General features: G+C 45.2%; 1 protein-coding gene across 2 annotated transcripts in view; it reads left to right on the top strand.

Annotated features, from left to right (window-relative positions):
• crim1 (cysteine rich transmembrane BMP regulator 1 (chordin-like)) overlaps nucleotides 1-24556 on the top strand; it is a 287358-nt gene that overhangs the window by 177740 nt on the left and 85062 nt on the right. For both annotated transcript variants that reach the window (XM_072264867.1, XM_072264866.1), the window contains exons 6-7: nucleotides 3590-3772; nucleotides 6816-7013. In XM_072264867.1, coding sequence (XP_072120968.1) covers nucleotides 3590-3772; nucleotides 6816-7013 — 381 coding nt within the window. The remainder of the gene's footprint in view (nucleotides 1-3589; nucleotides 3773-6815; nucleotides 7014-24556) is intronic.

Below are 24556 nucleotides of genomic sequence, written 5' to 3'. Positions count from 1 at the left end.
CTTTCACACGTTAGTTGTCTGTCTGTCTTGTTGGGTGCAGCCTTTCAGTGACTCCATTATGCTTCTTTGATTTACTGTATGCACCCGCAAGAAAACGAATCTCGAGTTTGTATATGGTGAGGTATTTGTACTTAGATAATAAGTTTGCTTTGAGTTTTGAAGTCTGTTCTCCGCCAGCATGATCGTGATGTACAGAATGGCCCACTTCAGTACTGTAAATTTCCGTAATTCCACATAGGCCCAGCAAGGCATTTCCGGTGCGCCAGCCCCCAAAAAAGCCAGGGCTAACATCCTGTTCCCAATGTCAATCGGGGAACGCACGCAAACTGATGTTTTCCATAGGTGGAAGTGAAGTCACGTGCAGACAACTTGCCGGGTCAGAGTTATTTTCATCAGCTCTATCGAGCTGTTGCCGTCGGCTCCATGAGATACTGTGAGCAGGGGGGAGGGGGCGCGGTCTGAGGGCTTCTATTTTTGCTTTCCAGATCTGAGGAATGTTGTCGGCTCCTTCTGAAAGCCGGCTGCTCGGATTTGCCAATGGAAAACATCTGCAAGAGTTCATGCTGCAAGCTCGTCAGGGCAGCTCAGCATCGGGTCTTTACTTTGTGGTTGGGCTCGGTGCTTGGAGTAGGCCGGTTCCGCAGTTTTGTTAACAGACTAGTCAGTTGAAGGGGTAGTTCTCTCCCTCAGCATGACTACTGAGATTAGGCAGTGCACGCCAATACTCACTGGGTACCATTAGTCAAATCAAGTCACGTTTATTTTCCTTTAACTATATTCATGTATACTGTCAGACGAGACGACGTTTCTCCGAACCATATAACACGCGATAATTTATGAAAGTAAGGATGAAATATACAGATGGATTACACATAAATAAATAAACAAAAATGAATAAATTAAATATTGTAAGGTACGGGACAGATTAACCGGTGGCACTCTGAATACGATGTGGCCTGAAGTTCAGAAGCCTAATGGCCTGAGGTAAAACTGTTTCACATCCCGACCATTCCTGTTTTTATGCATCGGGTTCTCCTGCCTGATGGTAGCAAGTCAAAGAGGATGTTGGATAGATGGGTGGGATCCTTAATAATACTAAGGGCCCTGGGTATGCAGTGCTGCTGATAAATGTCCCCAGTAGAGAGTAAGGAGACCCCTATGATCCTCTCAGTCATTCTCACAGTCCTTTGTAGGGACTTCTGGTTTGATACTGGGCTGCTCCTGTACCAGATGGAGATGCAGCTTGTCAGGACCCTCTCACTGGTGCTCCTGTAAAACACAGTTAAGATGGAGAAGGGGGGGGCCTCGCTCGCCTCAATCTTCTTAGGAAGTGGAGCTGCTGCTGTGCCTTCCTGTTCAGGGAGGTGTTAAGGGACCAGGTGATGTCATCTGTGGTGGGAACTCCCAGGAACTTGGTGCAGTCAGCTCTCTGTACGGAGGAGACGTGTATTCGCGGGGTGGTGGGGGGGGGGTTGTTCATCTGCACTTTCCTGAGGTCCACAATGATTTTCTTGGTTTTTTCCATGTTCAGGCTTAGGCTGTTCTTCTCAGGCCAATCCACCAGCTACTACAATTCTTCGCTGTACTCCAACACATCATCATTGCTGATGAGGCCAACCACTGTTGTGCCATTGGCAAACTTAATGACACGGTTTGAGCTGAATCCTGCGATGCAGTCATGCATCATGTATTACTGCTTGCTACTGGGGCACTGAATTACCCTGGCTTCAGATTTCTGTGACTTGTCTTCTGCTGAACCAGGGGCCCATTTTCCATTTCACTGAAGCACACAAAGCACCTGTTCCTTCACTCCATTTTGCATTCCAAGACTCTAGTTACCATCTCCCATTGACACAGTAGGGCCTCAGATACTTCCCTGGGGCCCCGGTTTCCATATCCTCTTTACCACATCTGTGTCCTGGTTCTTGCACTCCCTTTAATGCACCAGGACCCCAGTCCCTTTAACTCACCGGGATCTCAGTCCCATTTAATGCACCAGGACCCCAGTCCCTTTAACTCACCGGGATCTCAGTCCCGTTTAATGCACCAGGACCCCAGTCCCTTTAACTCACCGGGATCTCAGTCCCGTTTAATGCACCAGGACCCCAGTCCCTTTAACTCACTGGGATCTCAGTCCCGTTTAATGCACCAGGACCCCAGTCCCTTTAACTCACTGGGACCTCAGTTCCCTTTAACACACCGCGAAATCAGTTCACTTGAATGCAGTGAGACCCAGTTCACTTTAACGCACTGGGACTCCAGTTCCCTTGAATGCACCGGAACCCCAATTCCCTTTAACATACCCGGACACCAGCTTCCTTTAACGCACTGGACCCCAGTCCCCTTTTAATGCACCGAGACCCTCGTCCTTTAACACACCACGTGATTGTGTGTGTGTGTGTGTGTGTGTGTGTGTGTGTGTGTGTGTGTTGCATGCGTGATTGTGTGTATGTTACATATGTGATTGTGTGTCACATGCGTGATTATGTGCGTTGCATGCGTGATGTGTGTGTTACATATGTGATTGTGTTGCATGCATGATTGCATGTGTGTTGCATACGTGATTGTGTGTTGCATATGTGATTGTGTGTATGTTGTGTGTGTGATTGTGTTACATATATGATTCTGTATGTGTTGAATGTATGATTGTGTGTGTTGCATGCGTGATTGTGTGTTGCATATGTGATTGTGTGTGTGTTGCATGCGTGATTGTGTGTTGCATATGTGATTGTGTGTATGTTGCATGTGTGCACAAATTTCTTGTGCATAAATTTACTCTTTACTGGTTCCAGCATTCTGAGCCCTGCCCATGGTGGGAGTTTGCTTGGCTGAGAGACCAGCAGGGTACTCACCCTCACTGACCCATTTACTGGGTTCTCCACATCTCATAAGCCATGGCTTCCAGCTGACTGAGGACCCAGTCCCTCCATAAATCCAGTGACTCCTTACGGCTTAACAAGGACATGAGATCCACGACAACTGTTACCCTTCCCCATCCAGCCCCTCTGTCCCGTTACCCCCATGACTGGTGTTTGATAGCTCTGGACTTGTATTCAGTGGAGTTTAGAAGAATGGCAAGGGGAGGGGGATCTCATTGAAACTTACCAAATATTGAAAGGCTCAGGCAGAGTAGACGTGGAGAGGATATTTCCTATAGTGGCAGAGCCGAGGAACAGAGGTCACGGCCTCACAATACAAGAATGTCTCATTAGAACAGAGATGAGGAGGAATTTCTTTTTACCAGAGGTTGGTGAATCTGTGGATTCACCACAGATGCCTGTAGAGACCACGTCATTAGGTATATTTAAAGCAGAGGTCAAAGGCTACATGGAGAAAGCAGAAGAATGGGGTTGAAAGGGATAATAAATCAGCCGTGCTGGAACGGGAGAGCGGACTCGGTGGTGTTGTGCTCCTGTGACTTATGGTCTTAAAATGAAAGAATTGCCATGAGCCGGAGGTGCCTGCATGATGTGTTTCCATGACATTCCTTACATTCCGATATGAATTCCTTTGTGTTTATCCAGTTTTCCCTGAAGTGCGTTTGTGACAGATTCTGATAGAGCTGATTTATTTTGCTGTGTCCCTGCAGAGACGAAGCCCACCTGTATATTCAACGGTGTGGAATATTATGACGGCAACATGTTCCGGATGGATGCCTGCCGATTCTGCAGGTGCCAAGGGGGCGTCTCCATTTGCTTCTCGGCTCAGTGCGGCGAGCTGCACTGTGACAGGTACTACGTGCCCGAAGGAGAGTGCTGCCCAGTCTGTGAAGGTAACCCTTCCTGCTTCTCGGCTCGGTGACCGAATGCGGTTAACGAGGGGATTGGGGGGGGGGTTGCTGGGAGAACCCGCTCATCAACCCGAATTAGCCTGCGACACATCAGCCTCCTCGTAACGCAACCCTTCCCATTAAAACCAATGCATTAAGAACAGGCTGCATCTGAGGCAACACGCTCTAAATGCTGGAGGAATTCAGCAATGGAGGAGAATAAATAGACTGATGCAGGGCCTTGGCCTAAAACGTAGGTGGCTTATTTTTCTCCGTAGATGTTGCCTGACCTGCTTGAGTTCCTCCGCCATTCTGTGTGTGTTGCTCTGGATTTCCAGCCTCTGCAGAATCTCTTGAGTCTATGGACTGCAGGTTTCTTGTCATGGGCATACACACCCAAGGTGCAGACGCCACGAAGATGAGCTGTTTTTTCAAACAGCAGCTGCACAGTGCAGTACAAACATGACAACATAGATTACACAAATTAACATAAATTGTACCTAACCTACAAAATAATCAAAGATAAACATAACGATGTTGTCCGTTAGCAAGGTGGTACGTGCTAACATGGCTTTTGTCACTTTCTACCCTAATCCTATTGGGCAGAAGATACAAAAGCCTAAAAGTATGTACCACCAGGCTCAAAGATGACTTCGACACTGCAGTTGTTAGAAGTCTCAAAGGCTTCAAAGTACATTTAGATAGATAGATAGATATACTTCATTGATCCCGAGGGAAATTGGGTTTCATTACAGCCGCACCAACCAAAACTAGAGCATGAATATAGCAATACAGCAATATAGCAATTTAATATCTGAGTATGTATACAGTTTACAACCTGACATTCATCCTCTTCACAGACTTCCACGAAACAAAGAAACCCTGTAGAACAATAGAAACATCCAGCCCTGAAGTTCCCGTCCCTTCTCATAAGCAGCAGCAAAATAGGTCATTATTAATATTAAATAGTTCCCTACTAAGATAAGTCGGACTCTTGGCCTCACAATCTACCTCGTTAGGATCTTGCACCTTATTGTTTACCTGCATTGCACTTTCTCTGTAGCTGTTACACTCCATTCTGCATTGTTATTGTTTTACCTTGTTCTACCTCAATGCACTGGGTAATGACTTGATCTGTATGAACAGTACGCAAGACAAGTTTCTCGGTATACATGAGAATAACAAACCAATTCCTGTTATTATAAGTTAAGGGAAAGAAAGTCCAAGACAGAATTACGGGTTTCTCAGATCAGTTCAAGAACTTGGCACCAGCGGGTCAGCGATCCGTGTATTAAACTGCCCGTCACAATGGGGTGGTGATGATGAGGTTTTGAAGGCACTTACTTATTTGTATTAACATCGTGCCACTTACAACTTCAGAAAGCTCCAAAATATTTTATGACCAGCCACATTAACCAATTTCCCTCGGGATCAATAAAGTACGACTATGACTATGACAGGGAACACAGTAGTCAACTGGTCGATTACGAGATCCCAGAAAAGGCAATGTGTTGATCACCGGATCATCTTGCTGTGTTGGCTGTGGGGACAAATGTTGACCATGGCACTGAGGGGAACATAACCCTTTCACTTACTGAGCCAGCAGCTTTGTTTTATATGCAGCTGAGGCAAGTCAGTCCTGCAGGACTGCCATAAGTCCAGTGCCAAGTTGAGCTTGACCCGTGCCTCGTCAGACAGTTTTAGACTGAGCCACAGTTACACACGTTAATAAGTCTGAGCTGAAGATTTGCCCCAGGTTACGTGGATCAGAGGGCCTTGCATTCCAGCCTAGATCCACGCTATTGTGTGCTGGCATGGCCCAGCCTGTTACCGTCAGCCTCATTGCCTCTGAGATGGAGTGTATCGAGGCTCATGTGGAGCACTAACATTGGCACTCTCTGTCTCTACACTGTACTACTTGTGTAATTCTGCGTTTAGAGCTCTTGTCCATGATCAGCTCTGGATACAGTGCTCCCTGCTGGGATGTACCTGTGTGTGACTGGCACTCGGAACCATCTCCACTTTGATCAGCCGTGCGTTGGGACAGGCTGCTTATACTGTCTTGCAGAACGGCGAACACCTGCATATATAGTGGGGCCTTCCCGTGAACATGTTAAGGACAGTCATGTATGTATCAGTATAACATGCCAACATGCCCCTTCTTAGAGGCTTAGAGCACAGAATTAGGTACATTTCCATCACATACCCATCTATACTAATCCCGATCACCAGAACCAGAATCAGGTTTATCACTGTATATGTCATCAAATTTATTGATTGATTGATAACTTCCCTTTGAGCTCACCGCCCAGCGATCTCCCAATTTAACCCTAGCCTAATCACAGGACAATTTACAATGACCAATTAACCTACCAACCAGTACCCCTTTGGACTGTGCGAGGAAACCAGAGCACCTGGAGGAAACGAACAGACTTCCTGCAGGCTGCAGCGGGAATTGAACCCCGGTGGACTGTACTGTGAAGCATTGTGGTAACCAGTGCACTATCAGGCTGGCTCAGTCGACGTGAGAAGTGGCCTGCTTCATTGCTCCGTCATTCTGCGACTGAATTTTGTGGCACGGTTGGTTCTAATCTGGTTGTTTGTGTAGCGGTAAAGTGCAATACAAAATAAGCTACTGCAAGTTACAATATAAAAGATAGATCGTGTGAAGATAGATATTATCTTTATTTGTCACATTTACGTCACAACGTCGAAACACTGTAAAATGCGTTGTCTTGCATCAGGTATTGTGCTGGGGCCACCACACTTCCAACGCCAGTATGGCATGGTTGTTACTTGCTAATCTTAACAGTCCGTCTTTGGCATGTGAGAGTAAATCAGAGTGCCTAGAGAAACCCACACGGCCACAGAAGAACATACAAACTCTGCACAGGCAGTGGTGGGAATTGAACCCCAATCTTCCATTCTCTGGCTGTATGAAGTACTAACTTGTGCGCTAGTCTCTCCCCCTCCCATCTCCCCAGCAGTCGGACCACCACCTCGTCCCGGTTAACCTTTGTTGTTCCTTTCTCCCGCCACCCCACAGATCCGATTTACCCGATCCACAACCCCGCCGGCTGCTACGCGAACGGACAGATCCGGGCACACGGCGACCGCTGGCGAGAGGATGACTGCACTTTCTGCCAGTGCGTGAACGGCGAGCCCCATTGCATGGCCACCGCCTGCGGACAGAGCTGCCTGAACCCAGTGAAGATCCCCGGCGAGTGCTGCCCGGTCTGCGAGGGTAAGGGACCTCTCGAAATCCAGCGTGCTTGTGAGTGCAGCATCGGGAAACGTACTTTAATGAGTGCACCAATGTGATAGCGATGTGCGTAAGTTTAATTGTCGTTCAACCAGACACGAATTCCTATAAATGGAGCCAAACAAAGCAGCATTACTCCAGGGCTGAGGTGCAAAACACAGTCATTCACAGCACAAGGCACATTTAGCCTGTATAAGACAGCAGCAAAATACAGGTGCACAAAAAAACACCAAGTCCCAGAGTCCATGAATATTGCAGCATTCTACAGTTGAACACAATCCAGCTTATCTTCTGCTGAGCGAACAATGAGTGGCAGCACCACACTGCCTCCAGCACTCCAGTGGAGTGCCCGACTCCAGTGCCTCCCCCTGAGCAACTGGAAGCAGGCGAGACCACAGCTTGAGGCCTAGTCCTACCTACTGCAGAGGCCAAGCAGCTTCCCCACCATTCACCAATAAATCAACTAATTGGACTTGCTGCACTCCACACCGCCTGTGCCTAAGAGGGTCGTGTGATCAAGGAAGGTGACCAAAATGATCTCTTTCTGTTAAACTGCACACCTCCTTTGCGCACCGATGCCTCTTTGTCGCAGGCGGCATTGCGGTTCTCACCAATTCCAACGCCTTTAGTTCCTCTGCCAACGAGCAGAGGTGGACCTGAAGCACTTGTAAGTTCTTAATGATCAGCAGGGCCTTAAGAAGACAGTAACACCTTTGGTTGACCCCCTCGAAGCCGCCTTACCAGAAGTTAATGGTCTGCTCTTGCTGTGCCGGTAATGACAATTATTCTTGGAAGCTAGTATGCTCTCCATCAGTAGCTTCAGAGAGTCTGATATGAAGTTGGGTTTATTGTCATGTGCACAAGTGCACAGAGGAGTGGTGAGGGACATGCAACACACAAGGGCTTCCAAACCAGAGAATAGGATCATTTCATCACTTCTGCTCGCACAGAGCGGATTCAGACTTATTAACCACGTGTACATCAAAACATACAGTGGCACGTGTCACTTGCATTAACATCCACCCAAGGATGTGCTGAGGGCAGCCCGCAAGAGTCACCACACAGACCAATGCCAACATTACTCGCCCACCATGCTCGGCAGAACAACACGGAGCACAACAAATCCAAGCTCAGCAGGTAACAAAGCAGATACACACTCACAGACACTGAGAAACACACACGCACATACACAAACAGCAAACATTGGCTCATAAACACATGCAAATACACAAGATGCACACACGTGCAAGTACATGCAAACTTTTGTGTACATGCACACAGTCATAGAGTACTACAACACAGAAACTGGTCCTTTGGCCCACGATCTCATCTTCTGCTTAGTCCCATCTACCTGCAGCTGGACAATAGTGCTCTTACCTCTCCCATCCATATTCCTATACAAACTTTCAAATGTTGCAATTGAACCCACATCTACCACTTTGGCTGGTTGAGGGGAAACATCTTCACTTCGAGTGAAGAAGTTCCCCTTAAATATCTCACCTTTCACCCTAAACCTATCTCCTCTGGTTCTGGTCTCACCCAAGCTAACACACCCACACATGTGCACACATATACAAGCCTAGGAAGTGCTTGTGCGACAGGATTAGTAGAAACACAGCCCCTTTGATTTCTGCAGGCTCGCACCCACGATTTTGCTAAAACCAGGCAGCTCTGCTTCAAGTAGGACATCCCCTGCTTCAGATGGGAAATCAGGAATCTGAGGAATGCGAGCAGTAAAGGAAAAGTTATTTTTGGAATGATATGTATGTTTTCACAGGGATCTTACAACAACATTTCGAGTACATTTTCAAATTCACGCCTAGCAGGTGGCTGCTTTGAGGCAACAAGGAAAGAGATAGTTTAGATTTATTTCCCTGTGATCTGTGCTCTATGGTTAATCGTTGATGTACCTCTAGTTGTGGTAGTGAGAATGTAATTCTCATTGGAAGCTGGTAACATGGAAAACTGGCGATAATTGGATCACTTTGTGAATGTGAGTGCTTGTTTCGGGGTGGGGGCGGGTGTTCAGGTGCATGGATTTATCTGTGGAGCTGCATGCCTGCATTAGTTTATGCGCCTGTATTTGTGTGTTGCTGCATGCACAAAGCAGCCCCATCCCGCAAATACCAGGCCCATCTGTTCTGCAGAACCGGAGAAGTGTTGAGAGTGTTACAAGCACATCTGCAGAATCTCTGGTGTTTCTTGAAAGTGTTAGTCCAGGTTTCTATTCCTCCATCAGAATGCCGCCAGTCCAGGAGCCCAGCCTGGAGATCGGAGCTGTTATTTCATGCTCTACAGCATCATGGTTTTAAGTCAATAGGCCTGGTGTTCAGGGGCTTGGACTGGTGATCTGGAGACATGATTTGGAATCTCACTGACCCAGCGGAGTGACCAAAGAAACAAATGGTTAACATCAGTGATGCAGACCCAGAAACTACTGAAAGTGACAAAAGAAGGAAATTTGCCATCCTTGGTGGTCTGGCTGAGCCCAGATCCTTTGCAGAGTAATGGACAGAGGCAGGAACGTCCACATCATCCCAAGGCTGACAGTCCTTATTGCCTTTTATGCCACTGGGTTGAACCCCCAAACCTGGAGTACCAGTGGACCACCCTTAGTCCGTCCTCTACCCTTTGAGCTGTTTGGCATGGGTGACGCTACCAAGAATCCAAAGCACAAGGCCCTGACTCCAGCCAGCATAGCTCTCCACGTCACTGAGGCAACCAAGCCTCCAAATCCTACGAGAAGGTTGTGGTCCTCTTAGAGCAGGCTGATAATCCGGAGGCGTACAGTCAGATGCTGTTGTTATAAAGGAAGAGTTGCCCACTCTGGTAGATAGATACATATGCAGCTGTGTGGCTTGATCAGGGAATTTGAATAAATTTGTCCTCAGTACTTTGCACCAATCATGCCTACGGCCAAAATTCCATTCCATTGAAGTCAATAGAACGGAAGTTAAGAAGCGTCGCAGCCAAGTCAGTAAAACTTCTGTGTTAAACCTTCTTAGAAATAAGATACAAGTATTTGCCAGGATACTCTGAACAGGGTGAACTGAAGAAAGGTGGGAAGCAACTCATGAGGAATGCCAGCACTGGCCTGGACTTTAGGGGGAGATGCCCGCTCCCTGTGTGAAGTTATGTGCTGTTACAATTGGAGAGGGTGCCACTGCAGCCACACATGGAGAATGTACAGAATTCTGGCCTCCTTCCTTCGGAATGGAGGCGGTCCAAAAACGATTCGCTCGGCTGATTCCTGGAATGACAGGGTTGTCCGACCAGGAGCAGCTAAGGAAGGTAAATCCATGTTCTTTGGAGTTTGAAAGAGTGAGGAGTGATCGCGTTGAAATATGCACTCGGTGGCCACTTTATTAGGTACACCTGTACACCAGTTCATTAATGCCAGTGTCCAATCAGCCCATCATGTGGCAGCAACTCAATGTATAAAAGCATGCAGACATGGTCAAGAGGTTCGGTTGTTGTTCAGACTAAACATCAGAATGGGGAAGAAATGTGATCTAAGTGACTTTGTGGAATATTGTTTGTGCCAGACTGGGGTGGTTTGAGCATCTCAAGAACTTCTGTTCTCCTGGGAATTTCACACAGAACAGTCTCTACAGAGAATGATGCAAAAGACAAAATACATCCAGTGAGCTACAGTTCTGAGGGTGAATATGCCTTGTTAATGAGAGACATCGGAGGAGAACTGGTTCAAGCTGACAGGAAGGTGACAGTAACTCATATAACCAGGCGTTACAACAGTGGTGTGCAGAAGAGCATCTCTGACATGTTGAACCTTGAAGTGGATGGGCTCCAGCAGCCGGAGACCACACCGGGTTCCACTCCTGTACCTACACTAATTAAAATCGTTTAATGTTATTTCCTGTACACGAGTGTAAAGGAGAATGAAATAATTGTTACTTTGATGAGTGTCTGAGATGGTTCAGGGCATGGCTTAGTAAACGTCAAGATAGTCCCACTAGCGGGAGCGTCTTGAACGAGGGAGACATAACTACAAGATTAAGGGATCAGTCACTAAAACCGAGGTGTGTAAAAACTTCTTTCATACAGTAATGAATCTCTGGAATTCAGCACCCCAGAGGGTTAGTGGAAGCTGAGTTATTCAAGGTATTTAAAGAGGAAACAGATGCATTTTTGAAAGATCACATTTTGAAAGCACGTTGGCCTTCACAAATCCAAGCAGGAGTTAGGATGTTTATGTTGAAGTTGTATAAAACGTTGGTGAGGTTGACTTTGGAGTATTGCATGCTGTTCTGGTGACCTGTTACAGGGAAGATATTAAAAAGCTTGAAATAGTACAGAGAAAATTTTCAAGGATATTGCTGGGTCTTGAGGATCTGATTGATGGAGAAATGTCGAATATGTCTTTATTCCCTGGAGCGTAGGACAGTGACGTGAGATCTTAAAGAGGTATACAAAATTATAAGGGGTATAGACACATGTAGGCTTTTACCCCTGAGCTTGCGTGAGACTAGGGTTTAGGGTGGAAGGTGAAATGTTTAAGGGCAGTCTGAGGGGAAGCTTCACTCGAGGCTGGCGGTAGTGTGGAACAAGCTGACACCGGAGATGGAGGGTGCAGGTTCAGTTCCAATATTTCATAGAAGTTTGGACAAGTACATGGATAAGAGGGGTGTGGATAAGGGAACTATGGTGCAGGGGCGAGTAGGTGAGACTAGGCAGAAAAGAACTGTCGTCACGGACCGGATGGGTCAAAGAACCTCTTTCTGTGCTGCAGTCCTGTGGAGAAGTGGTACAAGGAGGAAATAAGAACTGGAACAGAACAGCCATGGTTATATTGAATGGTGCGGCAGGTTTGAGAGGCTTTGCGGCCTTTTCCTGCTCCTTACGTCCTCCCGTTGCACCAGGGGTTCCTAACCTTTTTTTATGCCCTAGACCTCCACCATTATCCGCGAGGTCCACGGACCCCAAGTTGGGAGCCCCTGCGTTAAAAGTTGTCGATGATATACTGATCTTGTGAGCCTGGTGGTGGCAGGTCAGTTACGGGATGTTCATTAAAAGAAAGGAAAGCACAGGTGTCATGGCTTGGAACTGCACGCCGGTACATCACAGAGGAACTGTGTCAGTGCCAATGGAATGGAACAGTGATTACATCCTAACATTTGCCTAAAGGGAGTCTGGAGAACAAGCAAAATCCTGCAGCAGCAGTGAACGTAAGCATGTGTTATTAAGGCGTGGTAATGTTTCAATCACAAAAACTGGAAGCTTTTCGCTAGATTATTTTTGGAACTTCTGAGTTAAATTTGTGCCCCCCAGCTCTCCTCGTCCCTTTTCGTCCTGATCATCCTCAATTCCAGCGTACTATATGTGCTTTCCACACAGAATGGGACGTAATCCTATTTGTAACAGGGCGATGGCTCAAATCACTGGGCCTCCTTAGCTGTTCTTGTTTGTCAGTGCTGCTCCCTTTTATTAATCCCAGTAGCTCACTCTCTGTTTTCCTTAATGGCCTCACTTCTCGAGTATTGTTAACCCACAGGTCAAGCAGCTAAGGGTAATTATGCTTCTCTAAATCAGTTTCATTTTGATACCATTTTCCCGTTTGGAATTTCCCTCCCCGCTCTCCCAAATGCAGAAGAGATCGGCTCTTCTAGAAAGCCACGGGGTTTGTTGTTCTGGCACTTGTCAAGCATTGATAGTATGTATGTATAACATCAGGGAAGGGAGAGAGAGAGGGCATTTGACCCCCTGTACACCCCCCACCGTTCAGTAGGGTCATGGGTCATCCCACCTGAGCCTCAGCACTGCACTCATCCCACACCACACCCCTCAACTCCCTCATAGCTTCACCAATCCTGATGAAGGGTTGTCAGCCCAAAACACCACTCTTTACCCTCTCCTGTTGGTTTCCTCCAGCATGTTGTTTGTGTTAGTCCCTCATAGATTAAAGGTCTGTCTGTCTCCACAACTCTCCAGTGAAAAGAATTCCACGGAATCAGAACCCTCAGAGATAAGAAATTCCTCTTAACCTCCGCCTTAAATAGGCCCCTTATTCTCAAACAATGTTCCTCGTTCTAGATACCCCCACTGGGAGAAGAAATATTCTGTTCGCATCACACTCGGAATATAAGTTGTTTCAGTAAGGCTGCCTCTCATTCTGCTATGCTTCAGGTTGCTCAGTATCTATCAGCCAGCCTCCTCCATCTCAGAAATCAACCCTTTGAACCTTCATTATTATAAAGTATTACCATATAGGACGTAGAAATATTAGATATAAATATACAATGGGGGGCGGTCTTGAGTTTGAAAGTGTACTGAATGTGAAGGATTTATGTAGGCTAGTAGACTCATCACTAGCAACATCCAGACAGCGCACCAAAGAGCGAATAGAATGTTGGACTACATAATGCCTCAGTGAAGTTCAAGTCAAGAGGCATTCTCCTTTAGCTGTTTAATGCGTTTGTGAGGCCACACCTTGAATCCTGTGTACAATTTTGGTCTCCACCTTGTGTGAGGAATGTGAAGGCACTGGACAGAGTCTAGAGAAGGGTGACTAGACTCATTCCAGGTCTGCAGGGTATGAGCTGTGAAGAAAGATTGAAAGAATTAAATCTTTTTGTCCTACGTAGAAGTAGAATGAGAGGGGACATGATAGAAGTGTTCAGAATTATTAAGGGTATAAGTAAAGTGGATGCCAGCTGCTACTTCGAAGTTAACCCATCATCGAGGACACGGGGCCATAGGTGGAGACAGGTTAAAGGAAAATGTCAGACTAACATCAGGAAACATTTCTTTACACAGCGAGTTATGGACACATGGAACAAACTACCTAGTTGTGTAGTTGAGAGTAGTACCTTCGAGACTTTCAAATCTGAACTTGATAGTCATTTCAACACGTGATGTAAACAGGAATTTGGCAAGCTCTGTTGGGCCAAATGGCCTGTTCTTGTCAAAAACTTTCTAATGTTCAAGTGTTCTCTGCACTGCCTACAAGGCACGGGGACAAAAACTCTTTTCAAGGTCTAAATGGCATCCACTCAGCCCACAGAGGTTTGAAGTTACTTGTTGAGCTTTCAAATTCAAAAACCAGGAAGTTATTTTGCAGCTTAATAAAAATCTAGTTGGGCCCCATCTGGAATATTGCTAGAAAGGGTATGGAGTCTTTGGAAAGGGTATGGGAGATGTTCAACGGTGGTGGATTAGAGGATATGTGGAGAGAGGGGCGTTTGCACAAACTTGGTTTGGGTTCTCTGAAGCAGCAGAAGATGATGGGAGATGCATCAATGAGTTGTCAGCCATTATCATTCCCCAAGGGTCAGAATGTCTAATACTATAGGGTGATAGGGGGCAAGTTCAAAGAAGGTGTGCAGGAAAAAGTTTTTTTACAGAGTAGTGGGTGTCTGAAATACGCCGTCATGGGTGGTTGTGGAGCAAATGCTATGGAGGCATTTAGAAGGCTTAGATAGGCATGAGAATGTACAGAAAATGGATGTGTATAGACATTGAATAGGGTGGCAGGGTGGAGATGCATCTCTACCAAAGGTGGTTTATGTATATGGAAAGAATTGCCAGAGGAGGTGGTAAAGGCGGGTGCAATTACAACATTTCAGTGACATCTGCACAAGTTTCATGAAAAGGAAAAGTTTAGAGCGGGGGTTCTTAATCAGCAAGGATTGTCGTGGGGACAGTGCACAAATGTTACCACGCTTCCAGCACCACAGCATGCCCACAGTTTGCTAACCCTAATGGTACGTATTTGGACAGTGGGAGGAAACCAGAGCACCAGGAGGAAATCTGCACAGTCACAGAGAGAACGTACAAACTCCTTACAGACAGTGACGGGAATCGAACACCATTTGGCGATTGCTGTAAAGTGATTCTGCTAACCAACACATCACCATGCTGACCACATTTGTAAAGCAAACCAAGAGAAAGTCGGACAAAATTTAGACACTAAGTCACTTCAAGATACATTTGAGCGTAAGAGTCCCAGCTCTCTGGACACAAAAGGCGTTAAATAATACAGGGATAGAGCAGCAATATAATATTGATACAGAAATTTGGCAACAATGGTAGGGAATGGGAGAACAGGCCCAAAAGGCTTATTCCATGCTCCCAATTTTGTTGTCCAGGAAGAAAGTTTTAAGGAATGTCTTAAAGCAGAGGTTCTTAACCTTTGTTTTATGTTATGGACCCTTTTGGTTGACCAGTGAAGCCTATGGACCCCTTCTCAGAATAATGTACTTAAATATATAAAATAAAATGCATAAGATTACAAAAGAAACCAATTACATTGATATACAGTTATCAAAATATTTTAAAAAAGCAAATTTGTGATACGGTAGTCGATGTGGAATCTAGCAGCGAGCCTAATACTGTAACTACCGTAATTCCGAAGTAGTGATGAGCGGAAATGATATTTTGTGATATTTGTAATAACTGTAATGAAATATGAAAATATCTGTGATTTCTATTGGTGACAAAGTCACACCTACTGCTAAAACTGCTGTGGTTTGTTGCCTACATGCACAATTGAAGGAAATGCCAAATTTCAGTTAGAGGTTAGTGGAAATATATATGTAGATTTTTCCCAACCAAGTTCACGAGTCCCCTGCGGTCTATTGACTCCCACTGCAGGTTAACAATGCCTGATTTAGAGGGATATGGACCACATACAGGCAACTGGGACTAATTTAGATGGGAATCTTGGTTGGCATGTCGAGTTAGACCAAAGGCCTTGTTTCTGTGCTGTATAATTCTGTGAGACTCCACAAATACTCATAACTCAGTGAGGTGAGCCAGTGCGACACGCCAGTCTGACCACCATTCCCCTTCAGCCAGTCCTGCCTCCATTCTGTTTCAGCCAGTGCCACATGCCAGTCCCACCCCCATTCCCCTTCAGCCAGTCCTACCCCTATTGTCCTTCAGCCAGTGCCACAGTGCCACAGGCCAGTTTTACCCACCCGTTGTCCTTCAGCCAGTGCCAGAGGCCAGTCCTACCCCCATTGTCCTTCAGCACACAGATCCAAAGCTGCCACGAACCAGACTCTTTGAAGGAATTTGGGACGGCTGGTGCGATTGCATTCCAGCTTTGAAATCCAGTCATGGTAAGCAAAGCGTCAGGAGCTGCACGAGTTTTATTCACATCCATGTGTTCCTGCATGAAACCTGCTGTACACCAGGGAATCCAGAGCAAGGAGAGGAGAGGGGATTCAGTGCCAGCAGTATCACACGGAAAAGAGTAATTTTAGGCTGCCAGTGCTTGTGAATCAGCACAAAACTTGTTGCAATTCTCAAAGCACATCATGAGTGAGAGGTTAACACTTCAGAATTAGCTCATGACAGCTGCCGCAAGCAAAGGCCCACATACCAACAGACACATCAGCGCTTGTCAGGGGCTGTTTCAGTTAGGAAAAAGGAGCTGGTATGAAGTCCACAGTTCAAACCTTCTCAAAACAAAACGGTAGATTTTCCTAAAACAAGAATAGTTTGCTTTTCCACAAGTTGACTTCAATGAATTTATAAGAGAATAAGATATAACAGAACAATATCCCCTCAGGGGAAACGGCAGACACTGGGTAAGTGTAGATTTATATAACACATAAACAGGCCCTTCTGCCCAGCTCGTTCATGCTGAACAGGTTGTCTACCTGAGCTAGTTCCATTTGCCTGTGTTTGTCCCATCTCCCTATGTGAGATATGAAATAAAAACAGAAAATGCCAGAAACACTCAAGATAACAAGAGGCATCAATGGGAAAGGAAACATTTCTGGTCCGGGACTTTCAGTCAGACCTTCAGAACCATCATTTCGGAGTTCCTAAAGAGATATAACTCAGAAACAGACCCTGTGGCCTACAGAGTCTATGCCGACCATCAACATTTTTGCTAATCCTACATTAATCTCTATTTATTCTCCCCACATTTTTATCAAATCCTCCTGATTCTACCACCCACTCACTTTAGGAGCAATTTACGTTGACCAATTAACCCACCAACTCACATGTCTTTGGGAAGCTGGAGGACCATGGAAACCCACGGAGACCAGACGGCCTCCCGCAGGCAGGATTGAACCCGGGTCTCTGGTGCTGCGCAAGGCAACTCAACCAGCTGCCCTACAGTGCTGCCCGTTGATCATTTTAAAGAGCTGAAGTCCATGCTTATTAACATGTGAGTTACACGTCCTTAGAACTAAATAAGTTGAGGTAAGCATCCCCCATGAGTTTTATCATTAAAGCTGGACGCTGCATAATTAAAATGCCTCTTTTGTTGTAACACGTGAGAACACAAGGAGGCAGGAGAGGTGTAGGCCACCTGACCCCTGAACTTGCCCCACCATACAATATGCTCATGACCGATCCATGCTGCCCTTAATCCTTCTGCGCCCATTCATCATGACCCTTAATCCCTCCATCTTTCAAATATTTATCTATCTCCACCTACTAAATACATCTAACGATCCGGCCTCTACCACCCTCGGGGGCTGAGAACTCCAGAGGTTCACTGCCCTCTGAGAGGAGAAATTTCTCCATGCCTCAGTTTTAAATGAGCAGCCTCCTATTTTGTAGCGATGCCCCTCTGTGACTCTTCCATTTAGCATCTCCCCTGTCGAGCTGTGTCAGCCATTTCACGGCCGTCTCTGCTACCACAATGAGGCCAGACTCAGGTTGGAGAAACGACACCTCACGTTCTGTCTGATTAGCCTCCATTGTTCCAGCACGAGCATCGGTTTCTCTAACTGACAGTAATTTCTCCCCCCTCCTTCCTCTCTCTTTTCCCATTCCCCATTGAGGCTCCCCCTTACCCTTTCTTTTCTCGTGCTCTGCTGACCATCCTCCTCCCCTTTCTCCCACACTCCACTCACCTCTGCCATCAGATTCCTTCTTCTTCAACCCTTTACCTTTGCAGCTCTTATCTCCCAGCATATCACTTCATTCTCCCTCCCCCCACCTCCTTATTCTAGTTTCAGCCTTCTTCCTTTCCAGTTCTGATGAAGGGTCTCAGCCTGACGCATCAACTGTCCGGACCTGCTGAGTTCCTCCAGCATTTTTTTTATGTGTTGGTCTGGATTTCAGCATCTCGTGTGTTTAACCTGTCAAGACCCCCTCATTGTTCCATAAGCATCCAAGTACTAGTAACGTGCAGCTAATTTGAGGAACCTACCACACCCAAAACCATTGCCCTAAAGCTTGCTCCCAGCTTCGCCAGCTAGTAACCGTGCATCACAGAGAGAAGTTAAGTCTGGCCACTGGCACCAGGTGCAGTCGAATTTTGGACCTTGGCCATAAGACATAGGAGCAGAATTAGGTCATTCGGCCACCATTGCATCCTGGCTGATTTATTATTCCTCCCAGCCCCATTCTCCTGCCTTCTCCCTGTAACCTCTGACACCCTGAACAATCAAGAACCTAACAATCTCCGTTTTAAATATACCCAAAGACTTGACCTCCACAGGCATCTGTGATGATGAATTCCACAGACTCATCGTCCTCGGGCTGGAGAAATACCTTCTCTTCTCTGTCCTAAAGGGACATTCTTGTTCTCTGAGGCTGTGCCCTTTGGTGCTAGACATGCTCTCCATGGATAGGCCTTGCAATTTTCAGCAGGTTTAAATGAGATCTCCCCTCATTCTTCAAAACTTGAGTGAGTACAGACCCAAAGCCATCAAAAGCTCCTCATACATTAATCCTAGTTTCCTTTTTGTAAATCTCATCTGGGCCCACTCGGCCCATTACATCCTTTCTTAGATAAGAGGATCAAAACTATTCACATTACTCCAAGTACAGTCTGTCTAATGCCTTATAAATCCTCAGCATTACGTCCTTGCTTTTGTATTCTCGTCCTTTCGAATACCCTAGCAATCTACCTCACCATGTCCTGCACCACTACTGATGCCAATATTCACAGCCAGTTGTGCCCTCACAATCACCTTGCACCTAAGGCATCCGTTAGTCTTGCGAGACCATGGATCTGCACCTGGAAAGTCTTCACTCTCCAGGGCGCAGGCCCGGGCGAGGTTGTATGGAAGACCGGCAGTTGCCCATGCTGCAAGTCTCCCCCCTCCACGACACCGATGTTGTCCAAGGGAAGGGCAAGGGCTGATACAGCTTGGCACCAGTGTCGTCGCAGAGCACTGTGTGGTTAAGTACCTTGCTCAAGGGCTCAACACGCTGCCTCAGCTGGGGCTCAAACTCACAACCTTCAGGTGACTTGGCCACGTGACACCACCTTGCACTATTGACCTAATTTCCAGTCATTCCTTACAAGGTCTTAATGATACGTTTTATGGATTAGAGATGGACAGGATTGGATATACATTAATGTGGGCATTACTTTCAGACTCTTCGAAGCTGCTGAAAGAATTAACTTCACGAAGATTCCTTCCCCCAGCCTCCACAACCCCCTCCGAACTTGGCCAACTGCAGTGTGTAGGGATCTCCTGAAGCAATCAGCACAGTTCAAAAGGACTTCATTGTCTGAACCACTTCAAGATGTTTCCTGGTAATAAGATGGTGCATTGAAGCAAGTGCTGTTATTATAATGGATTGCAGGAAATCGTTGCACGCTACAGGATGGAATAAACAAATGTACAAAAATAACACCAGAAAGAGTAGACAAAGGTGTTTACAGCATAAGTTAGGGCATCGGCAGTTGATTTGCACATGTTTTAAAAACACGGCAACCTTCATTCACGTTGCTGGGCGAAATCCAGGATGAAGGAACATTAGCCACTGGAAAATCTTTCTAGTGTTGGGATAGGAAACCCCTAACAGTGGGCCTCATTTCCACTGTGGCTCTCTAAACCAAGCACGCCAGCTACTCTCCAAGAATGAACGGTTCTCAGGATCAGACGCAGAAGGAATTTACTTCTAGTAGACTAGACTATGACTCGCTAGAAATGACAAAATCCATCTGTGGAAGGGGGAGAGCAGACAGTGATTTTGGGCAGTGTAACAAAAGAGTAATATCCAATGAGCTTTCCCTCGCACCCCACGGTATGTAGATTTAGGATCCAAGATTCAAGTTTATTTATCGTGTATACATCGAAACCTATATTGAAATGTGTCACAACAGACACAAGATGCTGGGAGAACTCAGCAGGTCAGGCAGCATCTACAGAAATGAATGAACAGTCGATATTTTAAGCCAAGACCCTTTTTTGAGGACTGAAAAGGGGAAGATGCCAGAATAAAAAGGTTGGGGGTGGGGAAGGAGGACAAGCTATGAGGTAATAGGTGAAACCAGGTGGGTGGGAAAGGTAAAGGGATGGAGGGGAAGGAATCTGTTATGAGAGGAGGGTCGACTGTGGGAGAAAGGGAAGGAGAAGGGAGATCCGGGGAGAAGTGATAGGTGAGATGAGGTAAAAGGCCAGAGTGGGGAGTAGAGGAAGAGGGGAGGGGAAAGGAAATTTTTACCAGAATGAGAAATCAATGTTCATGCCATCAGTTTGGAGGCTACCCAAATGCAATGTAAGGTTTTGCCTCTCCACCCTGAGAGTGGCCTCATCTTGGCACAAGAAGACACTGACCTCGTCGTTTGTGTTAACATCCAATTGTTAATGTTTTGACAGATAGTGAAGTATAATGAGTGGCAAATTCAACTTTTACACTGCTCCTTAAACACTGAAGTGGCCATAATTTCTCTAGTATTTTCTGTTTCCTAGTGTGTGCAGAATTTTTAGTTGCCATGTTTATAAATACCAATGAGACATTTGGTTCATAGTTTCGCCAGCCTGAATATAAATTAACTGAGGTAACAATCCCTCCCTAGCTTGGAGATAATGATCTCAGTATTTCCCTCAATGTTATGGTGTTTTTTTCCTCTGTTTATTTGTTTTGTAAATCTATTGTGACCATTGGCAACTGAACTAAGGACTTTGTGAATGATAGAGTTGTGAGCTTGTAGCTTTCATTAATAACACTGGACAACAAATTCTTTTGAAAGTGTTGCTTTCTCAGATTTTTTATTTTTGTTTATGATAGGACACTTCAAGCTGAGCGCAAATATAATTCCAGACTATTTGTATCACGTAGGAATTTGGAGAAACAAAAAGTTGACTTATTAAATATAATGCATTTAATTGCATAACAGTGCTGACATTTTGCAATAGTTCAACTAAGCTAAAAATGTTTTGTTGATGATTTTCATTTGTACTCAGTGTCTGAGGTTCCTCACTTAAGTGTCCATCAATAATCAGCCAGCACTGATGGATTCCAGTTGCTCTGATAGTTTTTCCATGACCGCAATGTCCTGGTGAAACCTTTCACCGTGCTAATCACTGACAGTGCCGAGATTTGCAGGGAAGAAGCCCAAATGGGACTGCAGAGAATGAATCTTTACTGATGTGTTGCATTTCATGGTTTTGTATGCTTGAAGCATGTCGTCAACCAGCTGCATGTAGTTTGGTGCTCTGTAGATTGTCTCTTTTGGCAGATCTCTGTAGATCTGCCAAAAAAATTTTCGAAAACATCCTTGAATGCCTTCCATGCGATTTTTTCTGGTCCCACTAGAAGTTCTTTGAACTGCCTGTCATTGATGACCTGTTTGATTTGTGGACCAACAAAAATGCTTTCCTAAATCTTGGCATCAGTTAGTTTGTCTTAAATTATGAAATGAATTAGCAAATATAGGTGATTTTAAAAAATAGTGTATGATAGGGAAAATTCATGGTGATTTTCATGGTTAGCAGGCCAAAATCCATAAATACACCCAAAAGTATTCAGGATCCAAAGTCTTTGTTGTCCAGTGTAATTTGAGCTGAAATCTCTTCAGAACATTAGAGTAATTTAAATGTAGTTAATTTCGGAAATAGCATTTAAAACACCACTATCAATAATGGTAAAGCAAAAATCCAAAATGATGGTAACACCCAGCAGGTCAAGCAGCTCCTGTAGAAGCTGAAACAACTAACACTCTAGCTCTGGAATCAGACCCACCTGATGAACCCTTTATCAGACCTGAACGATGACCTGTATTCCTCCCTCCACAGACTCTGTGTGAGTGCTTCCAGAATTTTCTGTTTTTATTTCAGATTTCCAACATCTGCCATTTAAAAAAAATTCATTGGCAACAGTGGCCATATCTAGGTTGCTGCAAAGCATCTTTTGGTTTACCACAACTTTTGGGACAGAAATTTGATGACCAGTACAGCACTAAAATGTAATGGAAGCCTTTAATTGCACTAATTCACTGTGCCAAAGAGGTATGATGGCATAATGATTAAGTTACTGGGATAATCATCTGGAGGTCTGATCCAAGAACAAGAGATCAAATCCTTCAATGCCATCTGAATTTTTTTTTATACTGTATTTAAAAGCCTAGTAGATTTATCTGCGAAATATCTTATGCACAAATGCTCTTCAGGAAGGGAATTGTCTCTGTCCTCTATGTAACTCCAGACTGAGTTATCTTCCATTCCTTTAGAGACAGACAGTAAATACATGCATTGCTGCTCATACCCACATTCCATGAACAAATTAATTAAAATAAAGCAACTAGGACAAAACCAGTGCACTAGATTCATATGTGGAAATACACTCAGTGGCCACTTCATTAGATACAGGCGTCTTCTGCCACCGTACCCCACCCACTTCAAGGTCCAACATGTGTGTTCTGACATGCTCTTCTACACACCACTGTTATAGCGCATGGCGTTTGTTACTGTTGCCTTCCTGTCAGCTTGAACCAGTCTGCCCAATCTCCTCTGACTCTCTCGTTCACAAGGTGTTTTTGCCCACAGAACTACTTTCTTCTTTTTTTGCACCATTTATTCATTTTTAAATGGTTCTTATTGTAACATATATTGATTTTCTTAAATGTATTGCTCTTAAGTTGCTGCCACAAATCAATAGATTTCATGACATGCAGTCAGTGGCCATTTTATTTGGTTTGTCTGTACACCTGCTTGTTAATGCAATATCTAGCCAGCCAATCATGTGGCAGCAACTCAACATATAAAAGCATGCAGGCATGGTCAAGAGGTTCAGTTGTTGTTTGGACCAAACACCAGAATGGGGACGAAATGTGCTCTGTAACTTTGACCATGGAATGATCTTTGGTCCCAGATGGGATGGTTTGAGTATCTCAGAAACTGCTGATCTCCTGGGATTTTCGTGCACAACAGTTCTTGAGTGTACAGAGAATAGTGCGAGAAACAAAAAACATCCAGTGAGTGGCAGCTCTGTGGGTGAGGCAGGGAACCAATGAAGAGGGTGGTGTCAGGCTGGAGAAGTTTCAGTGTTCAGCACACTGAGGCTTGAGGGAGTTTTGATTATGCGAATAACCAAGTTTGCTATTAGTGTTCTTTTGATCGAGATCAACGTAAAAGATCAAGACATAGATGTGAAGTATAGTCAGTGGGATGGGCTTTGTGAAGACTAAAATGTCCATCAGAGTTTTAAATGGACTCTTGATTCAGTGAAGTGTGGGATGGATGAAGAGAGAGCATCGGACAAGTTGAGCCTGACAATCAAAGCCTTGGCCACGAGCTTCTTCCCCACCATTTGAAAACTGCATTTCAAATCGAGATTCAGTTTCAGCTCAGTAGAGAAATCTTATTATATCAGCATACAATCAGCCCTTGTATCAGCAGACTGTGCCCTTTTCTTTTACCTTTTCTTCCACAAAGGCCAGTGCAGACAATGAGTTACCAATTCAGTGGGACAGTCAAGGTGAGGTAGTTGCCATGGATTCGGCAAGAAAAGGATGTAAATGTAAAAGAAACTATTAAATTGCTGTTAGCTTGTAGATAAAGGTGCCATGCCAGAAATTATCTCATGTTTACATGAGTGGGGTGATAATCCACTCCAAATTAGGTACACTTGTGCACATTATCTCTCTCTCTCTGTCTCTCCATCTTCCTTCTGTCTGTCTGTCTCTGTCTCTCTCTCTCTCTCTCTCTCTCTCTCTCTCTCTCTCTCTCTCTCTATATATATATATATATATCCATCCCCCTCTCTCTCTCTCTCTCTCTGTCACACACACACACACACACACACACTCTCTCCCTCGCCCTTCACGCTCAAATTTTCCTTTCGCACAGACTGTCATACTCTCTGACATTAGGTTAAATATCAAGTGGACAACCAGCAGCTCATTCCCCAGGGCAGACCTTTAAGGTGACTAGAGGAAAGTATAGGGAGGGTGTCAGTGCTTGCTTTTTTACATAGAGAGTGACTGGTATGTGGATTGCATTGCCAGGGATGGTGGTAGAGACAGATATATTTAGGCAAATGGATAAAAGAAAAATGGAGTCTATGTGGGCAGGAAGGGTGAAATTGACCTTGGAGTAGGTTAAAAGGTTGGTGCAGAAACATGGGCTGAAGAGCTGATACTGTTCTGTAATAGTCTATAATTGTATACTGTAACAGATCCCAATCAGAGATATACAGTTCGAAAATAGGCCATCCATTTACACTAATCCCACGTTAATCCTTTTTTATTCTCCATCAATCCCTTCACACTTCACAGTGGCCAATTAACCGTCTGATCGGCGTGTACTTGCAATGAGCACCAAAAGCAAACATTCACCGTTACCGTCACGGGGACGATGTGC

Source organism: Mobula birostris, chromosome 8, assembly GCF_030028105.1.
Source record: "Mobula birostris isolate sMobBir1 chromosome 8, sMobBir1.hap1, whole genome shotgun sequence".
Taxonomy (NCBI): domain Eukaryota; kingdom Metazoa; phylum Chordata; class Chondrichthyes; order Myliobatiformes; family Myliobatidae; genus Mobula; species Mobula birostris.
Note: the sequence above shows the minus strand (reverse complement) of the source record. Positions and strands in the feature narration are given on the sequence as shown.